Source organism: Ranitomeya variabilis, chromosome 5 (assembly GCF_051348905.1).
Source record: "Ranitomeya variabilis isolate aRanVar5 chromosome 5, aRanVar5.hap1, whole genome shotgun sequence".
Lineage (NCBI taxonomy): Eukaryota > Metazoa > Chordata > Amphibia > Anura > Dendrobatidae > Ranitomeya > Ranitomeya variabilis.
The window spans coordinates 491,885,371-491,909,929 of record NC_135236.1 but is presented as its reverse complement, the minus strand read 5'-3'; the positions used below and the strand labels follow the sequence as shown (position 1 = coordinate 491,909,929).

Genomic DNA, 24,559 nt, shown 5'->3' with positions numbered 1-24,559 from the left:
TGACAGCATGGACACGAACAGCACACTGACAGCACATGGAAAATGACGTGAAGATTTTCAAGTGCATTGCTAAAGAAAAAGTTAGATTTCTCCAGCAGTTTGTCTTGTAAATAATGTCTGAATCAGTTTGACGTGTGAAGATACCCATGATGGGTGGTAAAGAGGCATATACAGTATAATGTGGCTAGTAGTTTTTGTAAGAACTGCCATTATTATATCAAGTGGAAGCTCTATACACAGTTTCATAAATATCCAGATAGCTCTTCTGTAAAGTGTGTAGGGGTTCGTTCACACATCCATGTAAAATGTCCGAGTGCTGTCTGATTTTTTTTTTTCCCATAGAGTCTCGCAGATTCATTCACACGTCTGTGAAAATTATGAATCTGAAAATGAGATCCATGAAACTCAGAGCATGGGACATACTCAGTGGGTGTGTATACATCTGAAAAAAATTCAGGCAGCACCCTAACATTCACACAGATGGGTGAATGCACCCAAAGGACAGAGTCACATGATCGTTTATTCGCCATACGAGAAAAATGGTCCTATTATGGTTATCAGACCCTGATCAGACTTTGATGACAGTTGAATAGTTTTTTCTTCAATGTGGAGAGAGAAAAAAAAAGTCTTCTCTTTCGCCATTATATCAGTCTATGAGAATCGAACCATGCCGGGATGTCATCGGAGTGTGGTTAGATGTTTTTATGGACCCTTAGACTTACATTGCTGATTTTGATCCAACACGCGGATCAAAATTGGACATGCCTTCAATTTGTTTCCTATGACCACTTGGTCCATGGAGAAAATTGGACATGTACATAGCACCATTGAAAATAATAGGTATGCATGCTATCCGTGAAAACCCCAGCTTGCACTCCTCCAAGTTATATGGTCATGTGCACAAGCCCTAACTGTGATAGACATATGATAAAATTGAGGCATAGGCTTGCACAATTCTTATTCTCAGGTAAAAGCATATTCCTTTTTACAACTTCTAGCGTTTGTTCATACTCTTTCTGAAAGTAGCAATTCAAATCAAGAAACCTGATGAGGTAGGAGGCCTGAATTACATAGCCTTAATGGTATCATACAGAAGACCAATTAAGCATGTCATATCCTGCAGGAAGTTAAATTACAAGATGATGAACGCATTTCTACCAGACATCTTCACATGTTCTTCTCTCTACATTCCCTGGAAAGAATCACATTTCATGACTGAAAAGACAGCCAAAACCTACTTGAACTTACCAGCAGTTTTTACTTCCATGCCACAAGTGCCCAAGATTTTTATGGGACTATTATTGGTACAATGCAATACAAACAGATTAACCTTGAACTGAGAGGCTGCATTAAGGGACACATAGTCTGACTAGTGTGTCACCAGCAAACACACAAACCCAAAGCGGCGACTGTAAGCGATATTTTGGAATGTTAGCGAAAGGCTGAACCAAAGGTCAGTGATTTATGCCCCTTAAGAAGGTGCCAACAAAACTAATCTATCATGTTACACATCTATTAGAAAATGTCACAGCAAATCAGGCTCCTTATGACAACTTCTTGTTGATGCTGCCGTACCTCAATTATATGAAGCATAAAGTCTTGGGTAGAAAATTGTTAAAAAAAAATATCTATGTCTCCAGCAGAGAAAAATAATGCAAGCATTATAATTAAAGGGAACTTTTCATGATGTACAATCAGATGGATCTGTGAACAGCATGGTAAAGACAAGGAGGACCTGAGCAGGATGTTATATAGGTTTGTAGGGAATGATTTGTACTTTATTTGTTGAATTTCTGGTGTTTGTATGTATGAGTCCACAGGACGGTCCAACTAGTGACTGACAGCTGTCGCTTCATGCACTGTCACACAAGGAAGACTGTCAATCACTAGTAGGACCACCCTCTGGACTCATATCTATACAAACAAATGGATTTCAATTAATCAAGTTTTTGCACATTTTTGCAAAAAGTTTTACAAATAATTTTCCCACAAAAAAAGTATACCAATCAGATCAGCTCCTCCTGCTCTATAACACCCTACCTGCAGATCAGATGCCATTTTCAACATGACAGGTTCTCTTCAAAGTTTACCAAAAACACAATGTTGTTTTATGTATAAATTAGTGACAAAAGTGTGCAGATTAAGATAGTTATCTAGACAAAGAATTTGTACCCTTTTCCAAGCTAGTAGAATCTTAATAATCTTTTCAGTTTTCACAAGGCATTGGGACAGATGTATCAATACTGCTGAGTTATACACAGCCTTAGTCAAGTTAAAGGAGGCAGCAATTTTATGTATATATAACCTAGACAGTTATTGAAAACAGAAATACAACAATGAGAACATTCAGCTAAACTATGAGCCTATTCTAGGATGTATATCAGGTCAAATTATTATGCATGAACTACAGAAACCTAAAGATCAAATGCTAAACAGCCCCATGTATCAAGTAATTGTGAAAAAATTGACTTATCCTATTGTAAGTATCCTTAACCCCACCCCGACGCATTTCTCCCTATGTATCAAGTCAAGGGGTTCATCAGGGGATCGTTCGTGATGAAGGGTAGAGAGCAGAGCTAACAATGCGCCTCCTGCCCTCCAGGCCGCATGTAAAATGGAGAGCCACGTAAGATGGACGCAGTGTTTACCTACTTGAATAGACCAATAACTGTCTAGGCTATATATACATAAAATTGCTATGTCCTTTGACCCCTTCATGACTTTGTGGTTTTCCGTTTTTGTGTTTCCATTTTTTCTCCCTGTCTTCCCAGAGCTATAACTTTTAAAATTTCGGGTCAATATGGCCATGTGAAAGCTTGTTTTGTGCGGACCGAGTTGTCCTTTTCAATGACACCATTGACTTTACCATATTGTGTACTGGAAAATGGGAAAATAATTCAAAGTGCGGTGCAATTGTAAAAAAAAGTGCAAGTCCACAATAGTTTTTTTTTTTTTTTACCATGTTCACTAAATGCTAAAACTGACCTGCCATTATGATTTTCCAGGTCAGTACAAGTTCACAGATGCCAAACATGTATAGGTTCTGTTTTGTTTAAGTGGTAAAAAAATCCAAAGCTTTCAAAAAAGGTGCCATTTTTGGAGACCCAAAGTGTCTCCATTTTTCGGGATCTGGGGTTCGGTGAGGACTTATGCTAAGTGTAGCTAAAATGCTCATCTGCTATGAGCACAGGCCACAGGGTGGCACTCAAAGCAATCTGGCAATGGCACCCACAGGGGTCTCCAACAGACCACGGGTTGTCATGGCAACCCATTGGTGAACCACAGTCATGTGACACAGGCGCCCATCTTTGTGATGAGACCATGTGACATGCTTCTGGCCCGAGCATGTCAGATGCCGATGTCAGAGATTGACAGCAACATTTAACGTGTTAACAGTCACAGGTGGATCGCAATTCCACCCACAGCTGTTAGGGGCACATGTCAGCTGGTAAAATCAGCTGACATGTGCCAGAAAACATGCAGGCCCTTTCCGGAGCACGCATAGAGTAAGGGGATACAACCTATGATGTACCTATACATCATAGTTCGTGAATGGGCTAACTTGACTAAGGCTGTGTATAACTTGACAACAGTATTTTCATTTTAATGCACTTAAGCATTTTAATGGGTTATGGTGGTGGTTTTTGTAAGGGAGGCCACAATAGGGTCACTATGGCTAGCCCACAATGAACGGGGGGTGCCACATCGACTCATTAGTGTGCCAACTACAGAGGCTAGGTAGTATTACTGAGGGTAAGAAAAAAAAACCTTTATCTTCCATATTATTTTATATTATTTGATCATTTTGATCTTATTTGTGGAAGATTAGCCTCACATGATTTTCTACGCCTTTATTGAATGTGGCATACTCACCACACTTGGGTTTTTACCATGATTTTAACTTGATAAATAATAAAATTTCATTTTTTAAGGTTTTTTTTTCTGTTTGGTGTACTACTAAATGACCCCCTTTTCTCACAATCTTTAAGGTAATGTATTAATGGTTTTCCAGGTCCATTCCACTTGAATGGGAAAAGGCTGCAATACAACACACAGGCATAGTAAAAAGTATGACATTGTGCAGTATGGAGCAACATATGCAGTGAGGTGTCATTATGTCTCCTTACTCTTACTAAAAAGCAAATACTCAAGGAAAATAAGGACAAGATTTTTACAGGTTATATGGGAGAAAGTGCATCTTTTTAATCACATAAATTTTGTCAAGAACCATGCATCACCAAAAAGAAATCGTCACCACTGTAAAGCAGAGCTGTCAAAGAATCATGCTGAAATATTGTTGCTGCATCAGGTCCCGAAGCTTGTGAAGACAGAGAGAGATATAAATTCAGCAAAAATAAAAAAACAAGAAAGTCTTAGATGAAGACCCGCTGCAGTCTGGAGGAGAACTGCAATTTAGACTGTATTGAACACCATGTTTAATGGTCCTTTCATAGACCTCAATGCCAGGACCGATCATGGGTCTCCTACCCCAAACCAACAGCCTAAATTCCAGTTAACCCATAATCAATCTGGATACTGCTGTCCATATACTAACCGTGAAACATGGACGTCTAAGCTCAGTCTTCTAAGATTTCCTTTCCAAAATAACAACCCCCACATATAAATCCCAAACTATACAAATGTAATGTAAACAGTTGATTCCTCAGCCCTGTTACAACCTGAAGTGTTCTTATTTGTGCTTCTTGAGAGACCTACCAAACAGACTTGTATAATTACTGCCCAAAACCTTGAGCATTGTATTTAGACATCAATTTTATATTTGATGATTGTGATTAACATGTATCAATGATTTACAATCCTTATTCATGATGCGAAAATAAATTAAGTAATTTAATTTTGCTACACAATAACATCATTTAAGAGAAGTGAATACAACAAAAAGAACTATATCCAAGTACTGTGCATTTTTAATAAAATACCAACAGTGAACTAGAATTTTGGCTACTAAGTCATGCATGCAAAATATACGGATAATCCAGACAACACAAACCCTATGTAGTACTACATAGTGATGCAGGAAACGTCAGGCAGGCACTAGTCTACACAGAAATCCACAGCTACAGTCCACTCACCTTTTGCTTTCTCAGGCTCAACATTATTAGGTTTGCTTTGCTCTGCACAGGAAATGAAATTATTTTCCAACTTACAAAACATTTATTCTTATTATTCTATTTTTTCTCCTAAAATTATTTAATGGATTTTTTTTGATGAATCGAGAGTGTTCCAGGAAAACACTTATTAACTCAGAAAAGGCTCTAACCCAGCATTAAAGAGATTGTCCCACAAAAAGATTGTCCCACAAACAGTATTGGTCAAAACTCAGCAGAGGGCATGAATACATCAAAAATAGTGTGCAGTTTTGTAAGTACATTACATGTTCACCCTTCTACTGTGGCTTTGTTATAGGTCAACCTTCAGTGGTGAACTGACATTAGTACTGCTCATGTGGCATAGTGATCTGAGAGAGAAGAGGTGATGACAGGTGAATTGCTCCATGTAAGGTAGATGTGACAAGCGAGGACGACAGGTGAGAGAGATGGAAGATAGGTGCAGACATAAGGTAGTTTGAGGAAGATGGTGCTTGGTGGAGAGATAGAAAAGGTTACATGACTCAATCTGATGGAGACCTCCAGGAAGATCATTCAACACTGTTATATCATAGATAGATAGATAGATAGATAGATAGATAGATAGATAGATAGATAGATAGATAGAGTGGTATGTAAAAGTTTGTGCACCCCTGGTCAAAATTACTGTTATTGTGAACAGTTAAGCACGGTAAAGATAAAATGATCTCTAAAAGGCATAAAGTTAAAGATGACACATTTCCTTTGTGTTTTAGGAAAAAATAATATTGTCATTCTGTTACATTTTAAAAATTACAAAAAGGAAAATGGGCTGATGGAAAAGTTTTGGCACCCTAGGAGATTAGATCACTGATAATTTCAAGTGGTGAAGGTTTCACATCTTAATTAGACTGTTAGGCTTATGGCTTGTCATTTGGAAAGGCCAGGAGATGCAAATTTCCCAGTTTTATAAAAACCTGGCCTCCTCTAATCTTGTGCCAAAAAGCAGCAGTCATGGGCTCTTATAAGCAGCTGCTTTGCACTCTGTAAATGAAAATGGTGGAGGCCCACAAAGCAGGAGAAGGCTATAAGATTGCAAAGCGTTTTCAAGTTGCCCTTTCCTCAGTTTGAAATGTAGTTAAGAAATGGCAATTAACAGGAATAGTGGAGGTCAAGATAGGGTCTGGAATACCAAGCAAAATTTCCTTGAGAGATGATTGAATTGCTACAGTGGTAAATCAGAACCCCAGCTCGACTGCAAAATACCTTCATAAAGATTTAGCAGACTCCGGAGTTGTGGTATATTGTTCTAATGTTCAGACACACCTGCACAAATATGGCCTTCATGGAAGAGTTATCAGAAGAAAACCTCTCCTGTATCTTCACCATAAAATTCAGCATCAGAAGTATGCAAAAGAACATCTAAACAAGTCTGATGCATTTTGGAAACAAGCCCTATGGACCAATAAGGTTAAAATAGAACTTTTTGGCCACAATGATCAAAATTATGTGTGGAGAAAAAAGTGCACCGAATTTCTGGAAAATAGCATCTCGCTAACTATTAAGCATGGGGGTGGATAAATCATGTTTTGAAGTTGTGTTGTAGCCAATGGCATGGGGAACATTTCACGGGCAGAGGGAGGAATGGATTCAATTAAATTTTAACAAATTCTTGATGCAAACGTAACACCAACTTTAAAAAAGCTGAAGTTGAAAAGAGGATGGCTTCAATAATGGATAATGATCCTAAACACACATCAATATTTTCAATGCACTACCTCAAAAGGTGCAAGCTGAAAGTTTTACAATGGTCCTCACAGTCCCCTGGTCTGAACATCAATGAAAATCTGTGGCTAGATCCAAAATAGCAGTGCATGCAAGATGACCCAGGAATCTCACAGAACTGGGAGAATTTTCTGAAGAAAATCCCTCAAACAAGAAGACTTTTGACTGGCTACAAAAAGCGTTTGCAAGCAACAAGAGAGAAACTTTCAAAATGGGGTGCTACTATGTACTAACCATGCAGGGTGACGAAACTTTTGCATTGGCCCATTTTTCTTATTAGAATTTTTAAAATGTAAAATAAAAAAAAATATTGCCTAAAATACAAACAAAATATTTCATCTTTAGCTTAAGCCCTTTTAGAGATCATTTCATTTTCAACTTGTTTAACAGTTATTTTGTCCAGGGGTGCCCAAACTTTTACATGCCACTGTAGGCAATTCATTAGTGAGGAGGACAGGAGATGAGGAGGTAGCAGAAGATGACTGCAGTGTAGTCCTGGAAAACTGTTGCCTCCATTGCAAGTGATACAAGCTGCTACTTGCCCACATGGAGAGACAGGACCAAAATTGTACAGGATTGAATAAAGAGGCTGAAAGGGGTAAAAATTACATTTCAAACAGTTTTGTTTATTGTAATTTACATAGTTTTATTTAAATAGTTAAATTAATCATATACATTACCCTAGATATATTTCTTTAATTTGTTATATAACTCATTTTTAACCCTGTCGAAACCAATTTTTAGTTTTTGCACTTTTGCTTTTTTTTATCCTTTTCTTCCAAAAGTCATAGCTTTTTTTATTTTTCTGTCAAAATATCCATAAAAGGACTTTGTAGGACAAGTTGAAGATTTGAATGAAACCATGTATTAAACCATGCAATGTACTTGAAAACAGCAAAAAAAATCAAAGTGTAGTAAAACTGTGAAAAAAATATGATTCCACCATTGTGCTTTGGTTTTCTTTTTACAGTGGGGAAAAATTGGTTTATGTGGCCATATTTTGAGATTTGTCATTTTTTTATTTTCCTGTTGATACAGCTTTGTAAGGGCTTGTTTTTTCGAGTGACAAGCTCATTTTTTTATTGATCCTTTCTTGGGTAGATACAACATTTTGATTGCAAAATTTTTAAGAACATAGGGTAACCTTTATAACAGAATTCTGGCAGTATTTTTTTTATCATTATGCTATTTGCTGTACAATTTGATTAATTTTATTTGTTGATACATCAGATTTTTAAGGACATTTAGATACCAAATATGTTTTCCTTATATACATATTTTTTAATCATAATTATTATTAATGGATGGATAGGTAGGTCATTCGAATTTTAAATTTTTTTAAGTTTTAATTTTTCATGTTTTTAAAAACTTTTTTTTTAATCCTTCTCGGAAACTTGAACCATTGATTGTCTGATCGCTTATGCCCTGTACTGAAATACAACTGTATGGCAGCATATATTGCAGCATACAGCTACAATAATGTGCTCAAGCTAGGCTTTACATGAGGACATTGGCGACATCCACGGATCCCTGGTGACAATGGTAACTCAGCAACTGCTCTCGATAGAGTCATTTGAATGTTGAAAACTAAAGAGAACCTGTCATGTCCAAAAATGCCATTAACATGAAGCTATAGGGTTAATCTGCAGATAAAGAAGCATTGAAATGCTGCCTGGTCGCCTTACTAAAGCAGAGACAGACTGTCATATTTCTCATGCGAGAATCGCATTGCAAACCTCCTACTGGCTGTCGGCTCTCCTGACCTGAGCTTGACAGCTGCATAAAATACATCATACTGTCTTGCTAAGGTCAGGAAGGGTGCCAGTCCAGTCCATGCAGTCCGATGCGATTCTCGCACGACAAATACAGCAGTCTGTCTCTGCCCTAAAAGTGTGTCTACTAGAAGAAAACGTACTCATGTCCTCCTGGGAGCCGCTTGCTTTCAGTTAGGCTACGTTCACATTTGCGTTGCGTCGGGTGCAGGTTCGGCGACGCATAGCGATGCATGCGTCATGTGCCCCTATATTTAACATGGGGGCGCATGGACATGCGTTGTCTTGTGTTTTGTGACGCATGCGTCTTTTTTGGCGCACGCGTCAGGGTGCAGAGGACGCAGCATGTTGCATTTTTTGTGCGTCAAAAATCATGCCAAAAAAAGACGCATGCGTCACAAAACAATGCGTTTTGCATGCGTTGTGAGTTGCGTCGCCGATGCGTCGCCGACGCAACGCCAAACAACGCAAATGTGAACGTAGCCTTAGAGGGGCGGTACAGGGAGCAGTTACTGTCATCACTCACTAAACTGTGTACGAGGCTGTAATCAAACACTAGCACTTTGATTGACAGCACAAATATGCTGCAGAGTGCGCTGTCGATGAAAGTGCTGGTGATCAATTCCAGCCGCCACTCACAGTATAGTGAGCAATGACAAGAACCGCTCCCTGCACTGCCCCTATGTCTGACAGTACGAGGCTCCCAAGAGGAAACAAGTTAGCCTTCTCTCTCGGAAGCCGTGCTTTCAGTTTGGCGGGCAGGCAACATTTTAACGCTATTTACTTGCAGATTTACTCGTTATTTGCAGGTAAATAATGTTTTTAGATATGAAAGATTCCCTTTAAGTAATATTGGAACTTCACTATGAAAATTGAGGAGATGACACAAAGTAGCAAAACAAAGTTATACAAAATTACTAACATTAAAGGGACTCTGTCAGCTCAAAATGGCGGGATATTAAAATGATTTCTTACTGGTCCGATGGGCGGCGTATCCTCTTTATTTCTCAACCCCGTCCGTCCCTGTTTTCTGCATTATTTTCGGGAATAAGAGTATGCGTGCGCCATAGTTGGCGCGTGCGCCATGCAGTCTTCAGTGGCGCATGCGCAGTATGCTTTGCCCTACTGCGGGCAAAGCCGAAAAGCATTACTGGGCATGCTCCCGCGCACTATGTCCCGGAGGTATTTCGTTGTGTTCTGGGACATAGTGCGCGGGCGCATGCGCAGTAATGCTTTTCGGCTTTGCCCCCAGTAGGGCAAAGCATACTGTGCATGCGCCACTGAAGACTGCATGGCGCACGCGCCAACTATGGCACACGCATACTTTTATTCCCGAAAATAATGCGAAAAACAGGACGGACGGGGTGGAGAAATAAAGAGGATACGCCGCCCATCTGACCAGTAAGAAATCATTTTAATATCCCGCCAATTTGAGCTGACAGAGTCCCTTTAAAGTAGAATTTCTTCTATTAAGCCCCGTTCTCCCCTTTATTATATTTTCAGTATTTTACCTCAGTATTTGTAAGCCAAAACTAAGAGTGGAACAATCAGAGGAAAAGTATAATAGAAACACGTCACCACTTCTGTATTATCACCCACTCCTGGTTCTGGCTTACAAATTCTCAGGTAAAAAAACCTATCAAATACAGAATGTGTACACCTGACCTAATAAAGGTCACGCGTGCAAAAAGTACAGAACATTCAGACATTGCAAACTCTGTGACTACTCCGTTCAGAATGATGTATGAAGCGTCAGGCAGGCACTATTGCTGTACACAGACATCCCTCAGCTAGAGTCCACTCACCTTTCTCTTGTCCAGGCACAACATCATTAGGTTTGCTTTGTTCTGTGCAGGAAGTACAATTATTTTTATGTTACAAAAAAATGTAAGTTTTCCTATAATTAATGAAATCACTGCTTGTTTTCAAATGGGTGATTCCTAGTTTACCAGTGTAACACTATAACATGAGGGCTTGTTCACACGCTCTATTTTCACCATCATTTTTCGGCACATTTTTTAAGGTAAAAACAAATAAAAAACACAACACTTTACAATACCAGCAAACTGATTGAGATTTCTGAATTCTCATGTACATGCTGCTTATTTGAACCATTAAATATATTTTTTTGAGCTGCAGCATGTCAGAACGGGAAAAAATGCATAAAAAAATATATTAAAAAAATGTGAAAAATGCCAGCGTTTTCCTGTCAATATCCTGTCAATATCCTGGTATTTGGTGCAAAAAAATATCTGCTGAAAATACTCAACGTGTGTACATACCCTAAAGGGAAAATGTGCAGTGATTCACGCCTGAACGACAGGCCGCATGTACACTGACAGCCTCCCTCTCTGAGGGCATCCATGTTTTATGCTTTTCAAAGAAACCATAGATTAGAAAACAGCTAGGAATAGAAAGAACAATTATCTGGGTGGGTCCTAATTGGTTTCTTCCCACCTGACTGAGCTGCACAAGTCTCCTCTTATTATGTACTCATGATTAATAATAACAAATACCCTTTGAATCCCCCACAGCCTCAGCAGCAATATGTCTTGTTTGCTTGGCTGCAGCGATAACATGTCCTCCTTGATGTGTGGCTGTGATTGATGTGGCTCTGTCATCACTGTGGCCACATAAATACCATTTGAGTGGAGGAGGAGGTGAAAAGTGTTTATGTGCCTTTTTTGGGATTATTCGAAGAGTTCTTTAAGCACCCCTTTAAAGGGATCAGTCACCAAATTTTTGCTACCCCATCTATGAGCAGCATGATGTACGAGAAGAGACACTGATTCCTGGGCTGATTGCAAAAGTTTTGATAAAATGACAGTATTATTTGTTGCAGATCTGACAGTTCTCTGAATGCTGAGCTCTCTATAACCCCGACCATGTCACGGATTGATAGATTTCTGGCTACACTGTACATAGGGAGAAGCCAGCTAATTAGTGGGAGGATGGGTTTAAACAAAGCTCATGAATATGGAGGACTACCTATAGTCCTCTATAAATTCTTGCTGATAAAACAATGATTTTATCAAAACTACTGCAAGAAGCCCAGTAAGGCTGGTTTCACACTTGCGTTTTGATCTGCAGCGTTTTAAAAAAAACCGCATGTGGTGAAAAAACGCATGTAAACGCGGCAAAACGCAGCGTTTTTTAGACGCATGCGTTTTTGCATGCAGAAAAAAAACGCGGCGTTTTGCCGCGTTTACATGCGTTTTTTCCTGCGTTTGCGTTTTTTAAACGCATGCTGAGAAGTGTGTGACAGCTGCCAATCATCAAAATCAACTAGAACACCCACTAAAAACAGAAATAGCTAGGGTAGGGTTAGGGTTAGGGTTAGGATCCCTATTAACTCTAGGGATCCTAACCCTAACCCTAACCCTAGGGATCCTAACCCTAACCCTAACCCTAACCCTAAGGGTTAGGATCGTAACCCTAACCCTAAGGGTTAGGGTTAGGATCCCTAGGGTTAGGGTTAGGGTTAGGATCCCTAGGGTTACTAGGGATCCTAACCTTAGGGTTAGGGTCAGGGTTAGGGTTAGGATCCCTAGTAACCCTAGGGTTAGGGTTAGGGTTTTCTTGTTTTTTCTTGTGTTTAGGGTTAGGGTTAGGGTTAGGGTTTTCTTGTTTTTTCTTGTGTTTAGGGTTAGGGTTAGGGTTAGGGTTAGGGTTTTCTTGTTTTTTCTTGTTTTTTCTTGTGTTTTTCTATAAAAACGCATGCGTTTTTAACGCAAGTAAACGCATGTGCTTAAAAACGCATGTGTTTACATAGACAGCAATGCATTTTTTTGCCGCGAATAAACGCATGCGTTTTTTTGCGGCAAAAAAACGCCGCTAGAAATTACTACAGGTTGCATTTCTGCAAATGAACGCACGCATCAAAAAACGCATGCGTTGCCGAAAACACATCAAAATGCACGGTAAAAAACGCATGCGTTTTTTAATGTTAAGTATAGAAAAAAAACGCATGCGTTTTTCAGCGCTAAAACGCTGCAGATCAAAACGCAAGTGTGAAACCAGCCTTAGTGACACATCACTGGAATCAGGGTATCTTGCCCTACATTATGATGTCCTCAGATTAGGTGACAAAAAATGTTCCAGTGGGTGTACAGTTATCCCACAAAATATAGTTGAACGCTACAAATCAGGAAGGCACCATGCAGAGTTATGAGAAGTGATGCTCAAGAACTGTTATTTCAGTGGGGATGCAAGTATTTCTGAAATAGACACTTCATGATTGACAGTACACCGTGTGCACAATTATTGACCAGGTCATCATTTTACGCTGATTTTCCCAAAGTGTAAACTTGAATGCTTATTGGATGATGCCGGTCAGGTGATGTGTTTTTGTGTAATGATGGCTGTGTGGCCTAATAATATCAACACTGTTTATCAAGGGGTACAGAATTATTAGGCAGCCTGTTTTCTTCAGGCAAAATGGGCCAAAAAAGAAATTTAACAGACTCTGAAAAGTAAAAAATTCTTAAATCTTACAGGGGAATCCAGCTTTCTTGAAATTGATAAGTTTTGTTGAAAATAGACAACAGTCGCAAAAAATGTGTTGACAAAAAAAATGTGCGTTATATTTGAAAAGAATCAAATGGGAAATGTCCAGAGACTCATTATCGTCCAGTGCAATCATATTCCAGAACTACAACTTCCCTGGAATGCTCGGAAGTACAAGGTGATCAGTGCTCAGAGACACGGCCCAGGTAAGGAAGGCTGAAACCCCACCACCACTGAACAAGTCACAGAAGTACAAGGTGTTCAGTGCTCAGAGACACGACCAAGGTAAGGAAGGCTGAAACACCACCACCACTGAACAAGACACAGAAGTACAAGGTGTTCAGTGCTCAGAGACACGACCAAGGTAAGGAAGGCTGAAACCACTGAACAAGACACAGAAGTACAAGGTGTTCAGTGCTCAGAGACACGGCCAAGGTAAGGAAGGCTGAAACCCCACCACCACTGAACAAGACACAGAAGTACAAGGTGTTCAGTGCTCAGAGACACGACCAAGGTAAGGAAGGCTGAAACCACTGAACAAGACACAGAAGTACAAGGTGTTCAGTGCTCAGAGACACGGCCAAGGTAAGGAAGGCTGAAACCCCACCACCACTGAGCAAGACACAGAAGTACAAGGTGTTCACTGCTCACAGACATGGCCAAGGTAAGGAAGGCTGAAACCCCACCACCACTGAACAAGACACAGAAGTACAAGGTGTTAAGTGCTCAGAGACACAGCCAAGGTAAGGAAGGCTGAAACTCCACCACCACTGAACAAGACACAGAAGTACAAGATGTTCAGTGCTCAGAGACATGACCAAGGTAAGGAAGGCTGAAACCCCACCACCACTGAACAAGACACAGAAGTACAAGGTGCTCAGTGCTCAGAGACATGGCCAAGGTAAGGAAGGCTGAAACCCCACCACCACTGAACAAGACACAGAAGTACAAGATGATCAGTGCTCAGAGACATGACCAAGGTAAGGAAGGCTGAAACCCCACCACCACTGAACAAGACACAGAAGTACAAGGTGTTCAGTGCTCACAGACATGGCCAAGGTAAGGAAGGCTGAAACCCTACCACCACTAAAGAAGACACAGAAGTACAAGGTGTTCAGTGTTCAGAGACATGGCCAAGGTAAGGAAGTCTGAAACCTCAGCACCACTGAACAAGACACAGAAGTGCAAGGTGTTCAGTGCTCAGAGACACGGCCAAAGACATATCTGAAGACAGATTTTTCAAAGGTTTTATGGACTGATGAGATGAGAGCAACTCTTGTTGGACCAGATGGATTGGCCCATGGCTAGATCCGCAACAGGCACATACCTCCACTTTGACACAGATGACAGTAAGATGGAGGTTGTATACTGATATGGACTGGTATTATTAAAGATGAGCAAGTTGGATCTTCTTTTATACTTGAAGATGGACTCAAAATCAACTCCCAAACCTACTGCCAGATTTTGTAGACACTTTCTTCAAGCAGTGGTACAGGAAAAAGGCTGCATCTTTCAAGAAAACCATGATTTTTTTTATGCAGGACAATGATTCCTAGCATGCATCGAAGTTCTCCACTGCTTGGCTAGCCAATAAAAGGCCTTAAACATGAAGTAATAATGACATGGCTCCATCTTCCCCTGACCTAAACCCTATTGAGAACTTGTGGGTCCTTCCTAAATGGGAGATTTACAGTGAAAGGAAACAGTACACCTCTATAAAGTGTCTGGGAGGCTGTGGTTAGTGTTGACCAAAAAGTTGATCGCCAACAAAGAAATGACGGACTCTATGGATGGAGCTTATGACTGCTATTTCAATAATGTGCAAATAAGGCATTTGCATTTTTCTCATCTCAATTGTTTATTGTCATCTGATAAAGCGAGAATAACAACCACACAACTCAAAATATACAAAAATACATTAAAAAATAAATAAATAAATCAGTGACCAATATTGCCATATTAGGGTGACTGATTTATTTATTTTTTACGTGTTTTTTGTACATTTTGAGTTGTGTGGCTATTATTCTCGCTTTATCGGATGACAATAAACAATTGAGATGAGCAATTTGCATTTCGGATTTACTTAATTCTGCATAATTCTGCACTCAAATAGTTGCTCAATAATTATGCACAAGCAGATATTCTCCTAAGAAAGACAAAATCTTACTTTTACTTTCTTAAGTATACAGGTACATTAACCTTTTTGTCTGACCCACAGCACCGTAGTTTTTCAATAATAAAATTATTCATTAAAAATACAAATTGCCTTATAATTGTGCACACAGTGTAGTCTGTTCATATCGCATGTGATTCTGTCCTTACGGCGCTGTTACATGTGCCAAATGCCACTGAGTGATATCAGTATATGAGTCAAAAGAAAAAATCATGCATTTTTTCACATGCTTTTTTTGAATCCAACAGGTCAATTTAGAAAAACATTAAAAGGGTATCTTGACTCCAAGTCTTTTGCATGTGCTGCCACAACTTTATTGGAGTTTGCGGGGACAGCAGAATTGGTGAACAGAGGTCACTGGACCCTATCACCTTTTAGTGCGTAATCATGAATTAATATGGCATAAAGGTTTAAGATGGGAATACCCCTTTACATGCTCTAGTTCTTTATGTTTTGGATGAGAGTTTAAAGAAAAAAAAACTGGTAATGCCTAAAGGATGCACAACATTCACTAAAACTTTTGTGACATCATGCATAAAAAGAATCGTGCAAAATACAAACTAGTCTACTACTGTCCTCTACTACTGGCCTACCCAAATCACAGATCAGGCTCCGCTTACCTTTATCATTCTCAGTGACTTCATCATTAGCTTTCATTTCCACTGCTGAGATGAAATTAGTTTTCCAGATTTAGGAAAAATAAATTTGGATTTGCGACATTTATACTCATTTTTTGAACTGATGGTGTCTGTGTATTTTATAAGACTGGACAATATTATAAAAGCAACACTTAGGCCAGTGCTACACAATGACTTTGGCAGTGCCCATCTGTTGCGTGACAAAAATGTGGTAGGTGTCGCCTCTACTTTACAATACAAGTAAATACTTGTGGCCTGTCCTGAAGAAGAACTCACTCTGTACTTTGAAACGCGTTGAATAAACCACTACTTTATTTAACCTTTCTGGGATATACGTCTCAATACTATCAGCAAGAGTGGAAACCAGGGCCGTATTTAGAGTTTCTGCTGCCCTAGGCACTTTTAGTGGCACTTTTAGTGGGGAGCCCTTTGGTGAGTATGACACTATCGGCAGTGACTTTGGCAAGAATCGCTGATGTGAAAGTAGCCTTTTGCAGCAGATCCGGCAGTTTTTCTGCATGTGCTGCGTAACGGATCACTTACGGCAACACTGCGTTCGGCCTCATTCATTCCCTATGGGATTTGCGGCACTTGCCATGATCTGGCAAATGCGGTACCATACCTCCCAACTTTTGAAGAAGGGAAGGAGGTACAAAGTTTGCGGCGCGCGTAGTGCGCCGCAGCAAATTTTAGGTCACGCCCCTGACCACACCCATTTCACAACTAGCCACACCCATATCCACATCCCAACCACAGCCATTTAGCACTGCTGATCACACTGTTTTATATACAATAATTATAAACAAAAAAAATATGGCCACAGTGCTCCATACTGTATAATAGCCACATATGATGCTCAATACTGTATAATAGCCACACACGATGCTCCATACTGTATATGGCCACACATGATGCTCCATACTATATAATGGCCACACACAGTTCTCCTTACTGTATAATGGCCACACATGATGCTCAATACTGTATAATGGCCACACATGATGCTCCATAGTGTATAATGGTCACACATGATGCTCCATAATGTATAATGGCCACACAGTGCTCCATACTGTATATTGGCCACACATAGTGCTCCATACTGTATAATGGCCACACATAGTGCTCCATACTGTATAACAGCCACACACAGTTCTCCATACTGTATAATGATCCCTGTTCTGACCCCAATGGCAGAGGGTCTCAAAAGTACATACCAAGTCTGCAAACATAAAAAACCAGCTCATAGGGCAGTGGTAACTGGGCTAACCGTATATCTAATCCTAGCACCACAAATAGCAGCAGCCGGGGAACGTGCCTACGTTGGTTCTAGACGTCTCGCGCCAGCCGGAGAACTAACTAACCCTAGAAGGGAAAAGATAGACCTTTCTTGCCTCCAGAGAAAAGACCCCAAAAGTTGGATACAAGCCCCCCACAAATAATAACGGTGAGGTAAGGAGAAAAGACAAACGTAAGAATGAACTAGATATTTAGCAAAGAGAGGCCCACTGACTAATAGCAGAATATAATAAGATGACTTATACGGTCAGCAAAAACCCTATCAAAATTTCCACGCTGGATATTCAAGAACCCCCGAACCGTCTAACGGCCCGGGGGGAGAATACCAGCCCCCTAGAGCTTCCAGCAAGAACAGGAATCACATTTAGTACAAGCTGGACAGAAAATAAGAGCAATACAGATAACCAAAAAACAAGGAAGCAGGACTTAGCTTAATTATGCAATAACCCGGACCAGCAGACAGGAGCAAACAGAAAGGATCTGATTACAACGATGCAAGGCACTGGACTGAGGATCCAGGAAGTTTATATAGCAACACCCCTGGACTAACGACCCAGGTGGGTGCCAAACTGAGGAAAGACAATCCCAGAGTCATATCACTAGTGACCACAAGAGGGAGCCAAAAAAGTCTAATTCACAACAGTACCCCCCCTTTAAGGAGGGGTCACCGAACCCTCACCAGGACCACCAGGGCGATCAGGATGAGCAGCATGAAAGGCACAAACTAAATTGGCCGCATGCACATCAGAGGCAACCACCCAGGAATTATCCTCCTGGCCATAGCCCTTCCACTTGACCAGATACTGAAGCCTCCGTCTAGAGAGACGAGAATCCAAGATCTTCTCCACCACGTACTCCAACTCGCCCTCAACCAACACCGGAGCAGGAGGCTCAACAAAAGGAACCACAGGCACAACGTACCGCCGCAACAAAGACCTATGGAACACGTTGTGAATGGCAAATGACACCGGAAGATCCAAGCGAAAGGACACAGGATTAAGGATTTCCAATATCTTGTAAGGACTGATGAAGCAAGGCTTAAATTTAGGAGAGGAGACCTTCATAGGAACAAATCGAGAAGACAGCCATACCAAATCCCCAACACGAAGTCGGGGACCCACACCGCGGCGGCGGTTGGCAAAACGCTGAGCCTTCTCCTGTGACAACTTTAAGTTGTCCACCACATGATTCCAGATCTGCTGCAACCTATCCACCACGGAATCTACCCCAGGACAGTCAGAAGGCTCCACATGTCCCGAGGAAAAACGAGGATGGAAACCAGAGTTGCAAAAAAAAGGCGAAACCAAAGTAGCGGAACTAGCCCGATTATTAAGGGCAAACTCAGCCAATGGCAAGAAGGTCACCCAATCATCCTGATCTGCAGAAACAAAACACCTCAAATAAGCCTCCAGAGTCTGATTAGTTCGCTCCGTTTGTCCATTAGTCTGAGGATGAAAGGCAGACGAAAACGACAAATCAATGCCCATCTTAGCACAAAAGGATCGCCAGAACCTGGAAACAAACTGGGATCCTCTGTCAGACACAATATTCTCAGGAATGCCGTGTAAACGAACCACATTCTGAAAGAACAAAGGAACCAGATCGGAAGAGGAAGGCAGCTTAGGCAAAGATACCAAATGGACAATCTTGGAAAAGCGATCACATACCACCCAGATGACAGACATGCCCTGAGACACCGGAAGATCTGAAATGAAATCCATGGAAATGTGTGTCCAAGGCCTCTTCGGGACAGGCAAGGGCAAGAGCAACCCGCTGGCACGAGAACAGCAAGGCTTAGCTCGAGCACAAGTCCCACAGGACTGCACAAATGACCGCACATCCCGTGACAAGGAAGGCCACCAAAAGGACCTAGCCACCAGATCTCTGGTGCCAAAAATTCCCGGATGCCCTGCCAACACCGAGGAATGAACCTCGGAAATGACTCTGCTGGTCCACTTATCAGGAACAAACAGTCTGTCAGGTGGACAAGAGTCAGGTCTACCAGCCTGAAATCTCTGCAACACACGTCGCAAATCCGGAGAAATGGCTGACAAGATAACTCCGTCTTTAAGAATACCAACTGGTTCTACGACTCCAGGAGAGTCAGGCACAAAGCTCCTTGAAAGAGCATCAGCCTTCACATTCTTTGAACCTGGTAAATACGAGACCACAAAGTCAAAACGGGAGAAAAACAATGACCAGCGGGCCTGTCTAGGATTCAGGCGTTTAGCAGACTCGAGATACATCAGATTTTTGTGATCAGTCAAGACCACCACACGATGCTTAGCACCCTCGAGCCAATGACGCCACTCCTCAAATGCCCACTTCATGGCCAACAACTCCCGATTGCCAACATCATAATTCCGCTCAGCAGGCGAAAACTTCCTAGAGAAAAAGGCACATGGTCTCATTACAGAGCAACCAGGGCCTCTCTGCGACAAAACGGCCCCTGCCCCAATCTCAGAAGCATCCACTTCAACCTGAAAGGGCAGTGAGACATCAGGCTGGCACAAAACAGGCGCCGAAGTAAACCGGCGCTTCAACTCTTGGAAAGCTTCCACGGCTGCAGGAGCCCAGTTAGCAACATCAGAACCTTTCTTGGTCATATCCGTCAAAGGTTTAACAACGCTAGAAAAATTAGCGATAAAACGACGGTAGAAGTTAGCAAAACCCAAGAACTTCTGAAGACTTTTAACTGACGTGGGCTGAGTCCAATCATGAATAGCTCGGACCTTGACTGGGTCCATCTCCACCGCAGAAGGGGAAAAAATAAAACCCAAAAAGGGAACCTTCTGTACTCCAAAGAGACACTTTGAGCCCTTAACAAACAAAGCATGCTCACGCAAAACCTGAAACACCATCCTGACCTGCTCTACATGCGAGTCCCAATCATCAGAAAAAAACAGAATATCATCCAGATAAACAATCATAAATTTATCCAGATACTTCCGGAAAATTTCATGCATAAAGGACTGAAACACTGAAGGAGCATTAGAGAGCCCAAAAGGCATCACCAAGTACTCAAAATGACCTTCGGGCGTATTAAATGCAGTTTTCCATTCATCTCCTTGCTTAATGCGCACAAGGTTGTACGCACCACGAAGATCTATCTTGGTGAACCACCTGGCACCTTTAATCCGGGCAAACAAGTCCGACAACAGAGGCAAAGGATACTGAAATTTAACAGTGATTTTATTCAGAAGCCGATAGTCAATACAAGGTCTCAAAGATTCGTCCTTCTTGGCCACAAAAAAGAATCCCGCACCAAGAGGGGAAGAGGATGGACGGATATGCCCCTTCTCCAGAGACTCCTTGATATACGAACGCATTGCGGTATGCTCAGGTACAGACAGATTAAATAGTCTTCCCTTAGGAAATTTACTACCTGGAATCAAATCTATGGCGCAGTCACAGTCCCTATGAGGAGGCAGAGCACTGGACCTGGGCTCGCTGAATACATCCTGATAATCAGACAAATACTCAGGAACTTCCGAAGGAGTAGAGGAAGCAATAGACACCGGCGGGGAATCACCATGAATTCCCTGACAGCCCCAACTTGACACAGACATTGCCTTCCAATCCAAGACTGGATTATCGGTCTGTAACCATGGCAGACCCAAAACGACCAAATCATGCATTTTATGCAGAACAAGAAAACGAATCACCTCCCGATGTTCAGGAGTCACGCACATGGTTACCTGTGTCCAAAACTGCGGTTTATTTTCCGCCAATGGCGTAGCATCAATACCTCTAAGAGGGATAGGATTTACCAAAGGCTCAAGAACAAAACCACAGCGCTTGGCAAATGACAGATCCATAAGACTCAGGGCAGCACCTGAATCCACAAACGCCATAACAGGGTAGGAAGACAATGAGCAAATTAAAGTCACAGACAAAATAAATTTAGGTTGCAAATTACCAATGGCGACAGGGCTAACAACCCTTGTTAGGCGTTTAGAGCATGCTGATATAACATGTGTAGAATCACCACAGTAAAAACACAACCCATTCTGACGTCTATGATTTTTCCGTTCATTTCTAGTCTGAATTCTATCACATTGCATTAAATCAGGTGTTTGTTCAGACAACACCACCAGAGGATTAGCAGTTTTGCGCTCCCGCAAACGCCGGTCAATTTGAATAGCCAGCGCCATGGAATCATTCAGACTTGTAGGAATGGAGAAACCCACCATCACATTCTTAATGGCTTCAGAAAGGCCATTTCTGAAATTTGCGGCCAGAGCACACTCATTCCACTGAGTAAGCACGGACCATTTCCGAAATTTTTGGCAATACACTTCAGCTTCATCCTGGCCCTGAGACATAGCCAGCAAGGCTTTTTCTGCCTGAATTTCAAGATTGGGTTCCTCGTAAAGCAATCCGAGCACCAGAAAAAACGCATCAATATTTGCCAATGCCGGATCTCCTGGCGCTAGCGAGAAGGCCCAATCCTGAGGGTCGCCCCGTAAGAAAGAGATAACATTTTTAACTTGCTGAGCTGAGTCTCCAGATGAACGGGGTCTCAGAGATAGAAACAATTTACAATTATTCCTGAAATTCCTAAACTTGAATCGGTCTCCAGAGAACAGTTCAGGAATAGGTATTTTAGGTTCAGACATTGGACTACTGGTAACAAAATCTTGTATGCCCTGCACACGAGCAGCAAGCTGATCCACACTTGTAATCAAGGTCTGGACATTCATGTCTGCAGCAAGCACAAGCCACTCAGAGGTAAAGGGGAGGAACAAAGAGAGGAAAAAAAAAACCTCAGAATTTCCTTTCTTATTATCCCACTTCTGCAATGCATTAAACATTCAACTTTGGCCTTGCATACTGTTCTGACCCCAATGGCAGAGGGTCTCAAAAGTACATACCAAGTCTGCAAACATAAAAAACCAGCTCATAGGGCAGTGGTAACTGGGCTAACCGTATATCTAATCCTAGCACCACAAATAGCAGCAGCCGGGGAACGTGCCTACGTTGGTTCTAGACGTCTCGCGCCAGCCGGAGAACTAACTAACCCTAGAAGGGAAAAGATAGACCTTTCTTGCCTCCAGAGAAAAGACCCCAAAAGTTGGATACAAGCCCCCCACAAATAATAACGGTGAGGTAAGGAGAAAAGACAAACGTAAGAATGAACTAGATATTTAGCAAAGAGAGACCCACTGACTAATAGCAGAATATAGTAAGATGACTTATACGGTCAGCAAAAACCCTATCAAAATTTCCACGCTGGATATTCAAGAACCCCCGAACCGTCTAACGGCCCGGGGGGAGAATACCAGCCCCCTAGAGCTTCCAGCAAGAACAGGAATCACATTTAGTACAAGCTGGACAGAAAATAAGAGCAATACAGATAACCAAAAAACAAGGAAGCAGGACTTAGCTTAATTATGCAATAACCCGGACCAGCAGACAGGAGCAAACAGAAAGGATCTGATTACAACGATGCAAGGCACTGGACTGAGGATCCAGGAAGTTTATATAGCAACACCCCTGGACTAACGACCCAGTTGGGTGCCAAACTGAGGAAAGACAATCCCAGAGTCATATCACTAGTGACCACAAGAGGGAGCCAAAAAAGTCTAATTCACAACAGATCCCACATGATGCTCAATACTGTACAATGGCCACACATGATGCTCCATACTGTATAACGGCCACACATGATGCTCCATACTGTATAATGGCCATTGGCCACACATGATGCTCCATACTGTATAATGGCCACACATGATGCTCCATACTGTATAATGGCCATTGGCCACACATGATGCTCCATACTGTATAACGGCCACACATGATGCTCAATACTGTATAATGGCCACACATAGTGCTCCATACTGTATAACGGCCACACACAGTTCTCCATACTGTATAATGATCCCACATGATGCTCAATACTGTATAATGGCCACACATGATGCTCCATACTGTATAACGGCCACACATGATGCTCCATAAAGTATAATGGCCATTGGCCACACATGATGCTCCATACTGTATAACGGCCACACATGATGCTCCATACTGTATAATGGCCATTGGCCACACATGATGCTCCATACTGTATAACGGCCACACATGATGCTCAATACTGTATAATGGCCACACAGTTCTCCATACTGTATAATGATCCTACATGATGCTCAATACTGTATAATGACCCCCCTCCTGTATGCATGGCTCATAGTCCCCCCCTGTATGCATGGCTCATATTCCCCCTCTCCTGTATGCATGGCTCATATTCCCCCTTCTGTATGCATGGCTCATATTCCCCCCTGTATGCATGGCTCATATTCCCCCTCCTGTATGCATGGCTCATATTCTCCCCCTATATGCATGGCTCATATTTCCCCCCTGTATGCATGGCTCATATTCCCCCCCATATGCATGGCTCATATTCCCCCTCCCTATATGCATGGCTCATATTCACCCCCCTCCTGTATGCATGGCTCATATTCACCCCCCTCCTGTATGCATGGCTCATATTCACCCCCCTCCTGTATGCATGGCTCATATTCCCCCCCCTGTATGCATGGTTCATATTCCCCCTCTGTATGCATGGCTCATATTCACCCCCTCCTGCATGCATGGCTCATATTCACCCCCCTCCTGTATGCATGGCTCATCTCTCCACCCCACTCCCTGCTCCCATATTGAATGGCGTGGCTTACCGTCCTCCTTCATCCCCCCTCCCCTGTCCCCCCATCCCTCATACTCACCTGTTCCTCACCGCGCGGCCGCGCCGACATCCCTCTGGCTCTGTCCCGACTCCCGGCGCAGCACCTTCTTCCTGCGTGAGCGGTCAGGTGATACCGCTCATTAAGGTCACGAATAAGGTCATGAATACGCATATTCATGACCTTAATGAGCAGTACCACGTGACCGCTCATTCAGGAGGGCTGCAGAAGCCGAGACCAGGCATCGCGGGAGCAGGGTGAGTATCGTCTTCAAGGAGGGTGGGTTGGGGTTTGCCAGGGGGGGGGGTGGGGTCGGTCGGGAGGTGACCCAGCTTTTATAAAAAAAAAAACAACAAACCTTGCTCAGGTGCCGCCCCCTGCATTGTCCCCGCCCTAGGCACGTGCCCTCACGTGCCTAGTGGCAAATACGGCCCTGTCGGAAACCGTCCACTAATCCCTTTTATCTTTGATGCCTTATAGTCACTTAGTGACCCGTGGATGTGCTGCTGCTGATTTTCTATGTGACATGCCTTCTCAACAGTATAAAGCTTACTGTATCTCTAGGATAAAATACACTATTTTGCTTTGATTTCTCCTACAGCTCCTTGAATATGTAGTA

General features: G+C 42.1%; 1 protein-coding gene across 7 annotated transcripts in view; it reads right to left on the bottom strand.

Moving 5' to 3' along the window:
* MYBPC1 (myosin binding protein C1) overlaps window positions 1-24,559 on the bottom strand; it is a 184,243-nt gene that overhangs the window by 113,802 nt on the left and 45,882 nt on the right. For 3 of the 7 annotated variants that reach the window (XM_077265603.1, XM_077265605.1, XM_077265604.1), the window contains exons 4-6: window positions 15,944-15,988; window positions 10,450-10,491; window positions 5,094-5,135 (exon numbers count right to left, since the gene is read on the bottom strand). The exons of 3 other annotated variants lie outside the window; for them this stretch is intronic. In XM_077265603.1, the coding sequence (XP_077121718.1) occupies window positions 5,094-5,135; window positions 10,450-10,491; window positions 15,944-15,988 (129 nt within the window). The remainder of the gene's footprint in view (window positions 1-5,093; window positions 5,136-10,449; window positions 10,492-15,943; window positions 15,989-24,559) is intronic. One more of the 7 variants, XM_077265607.1, reaches the window with a different exon arrangement.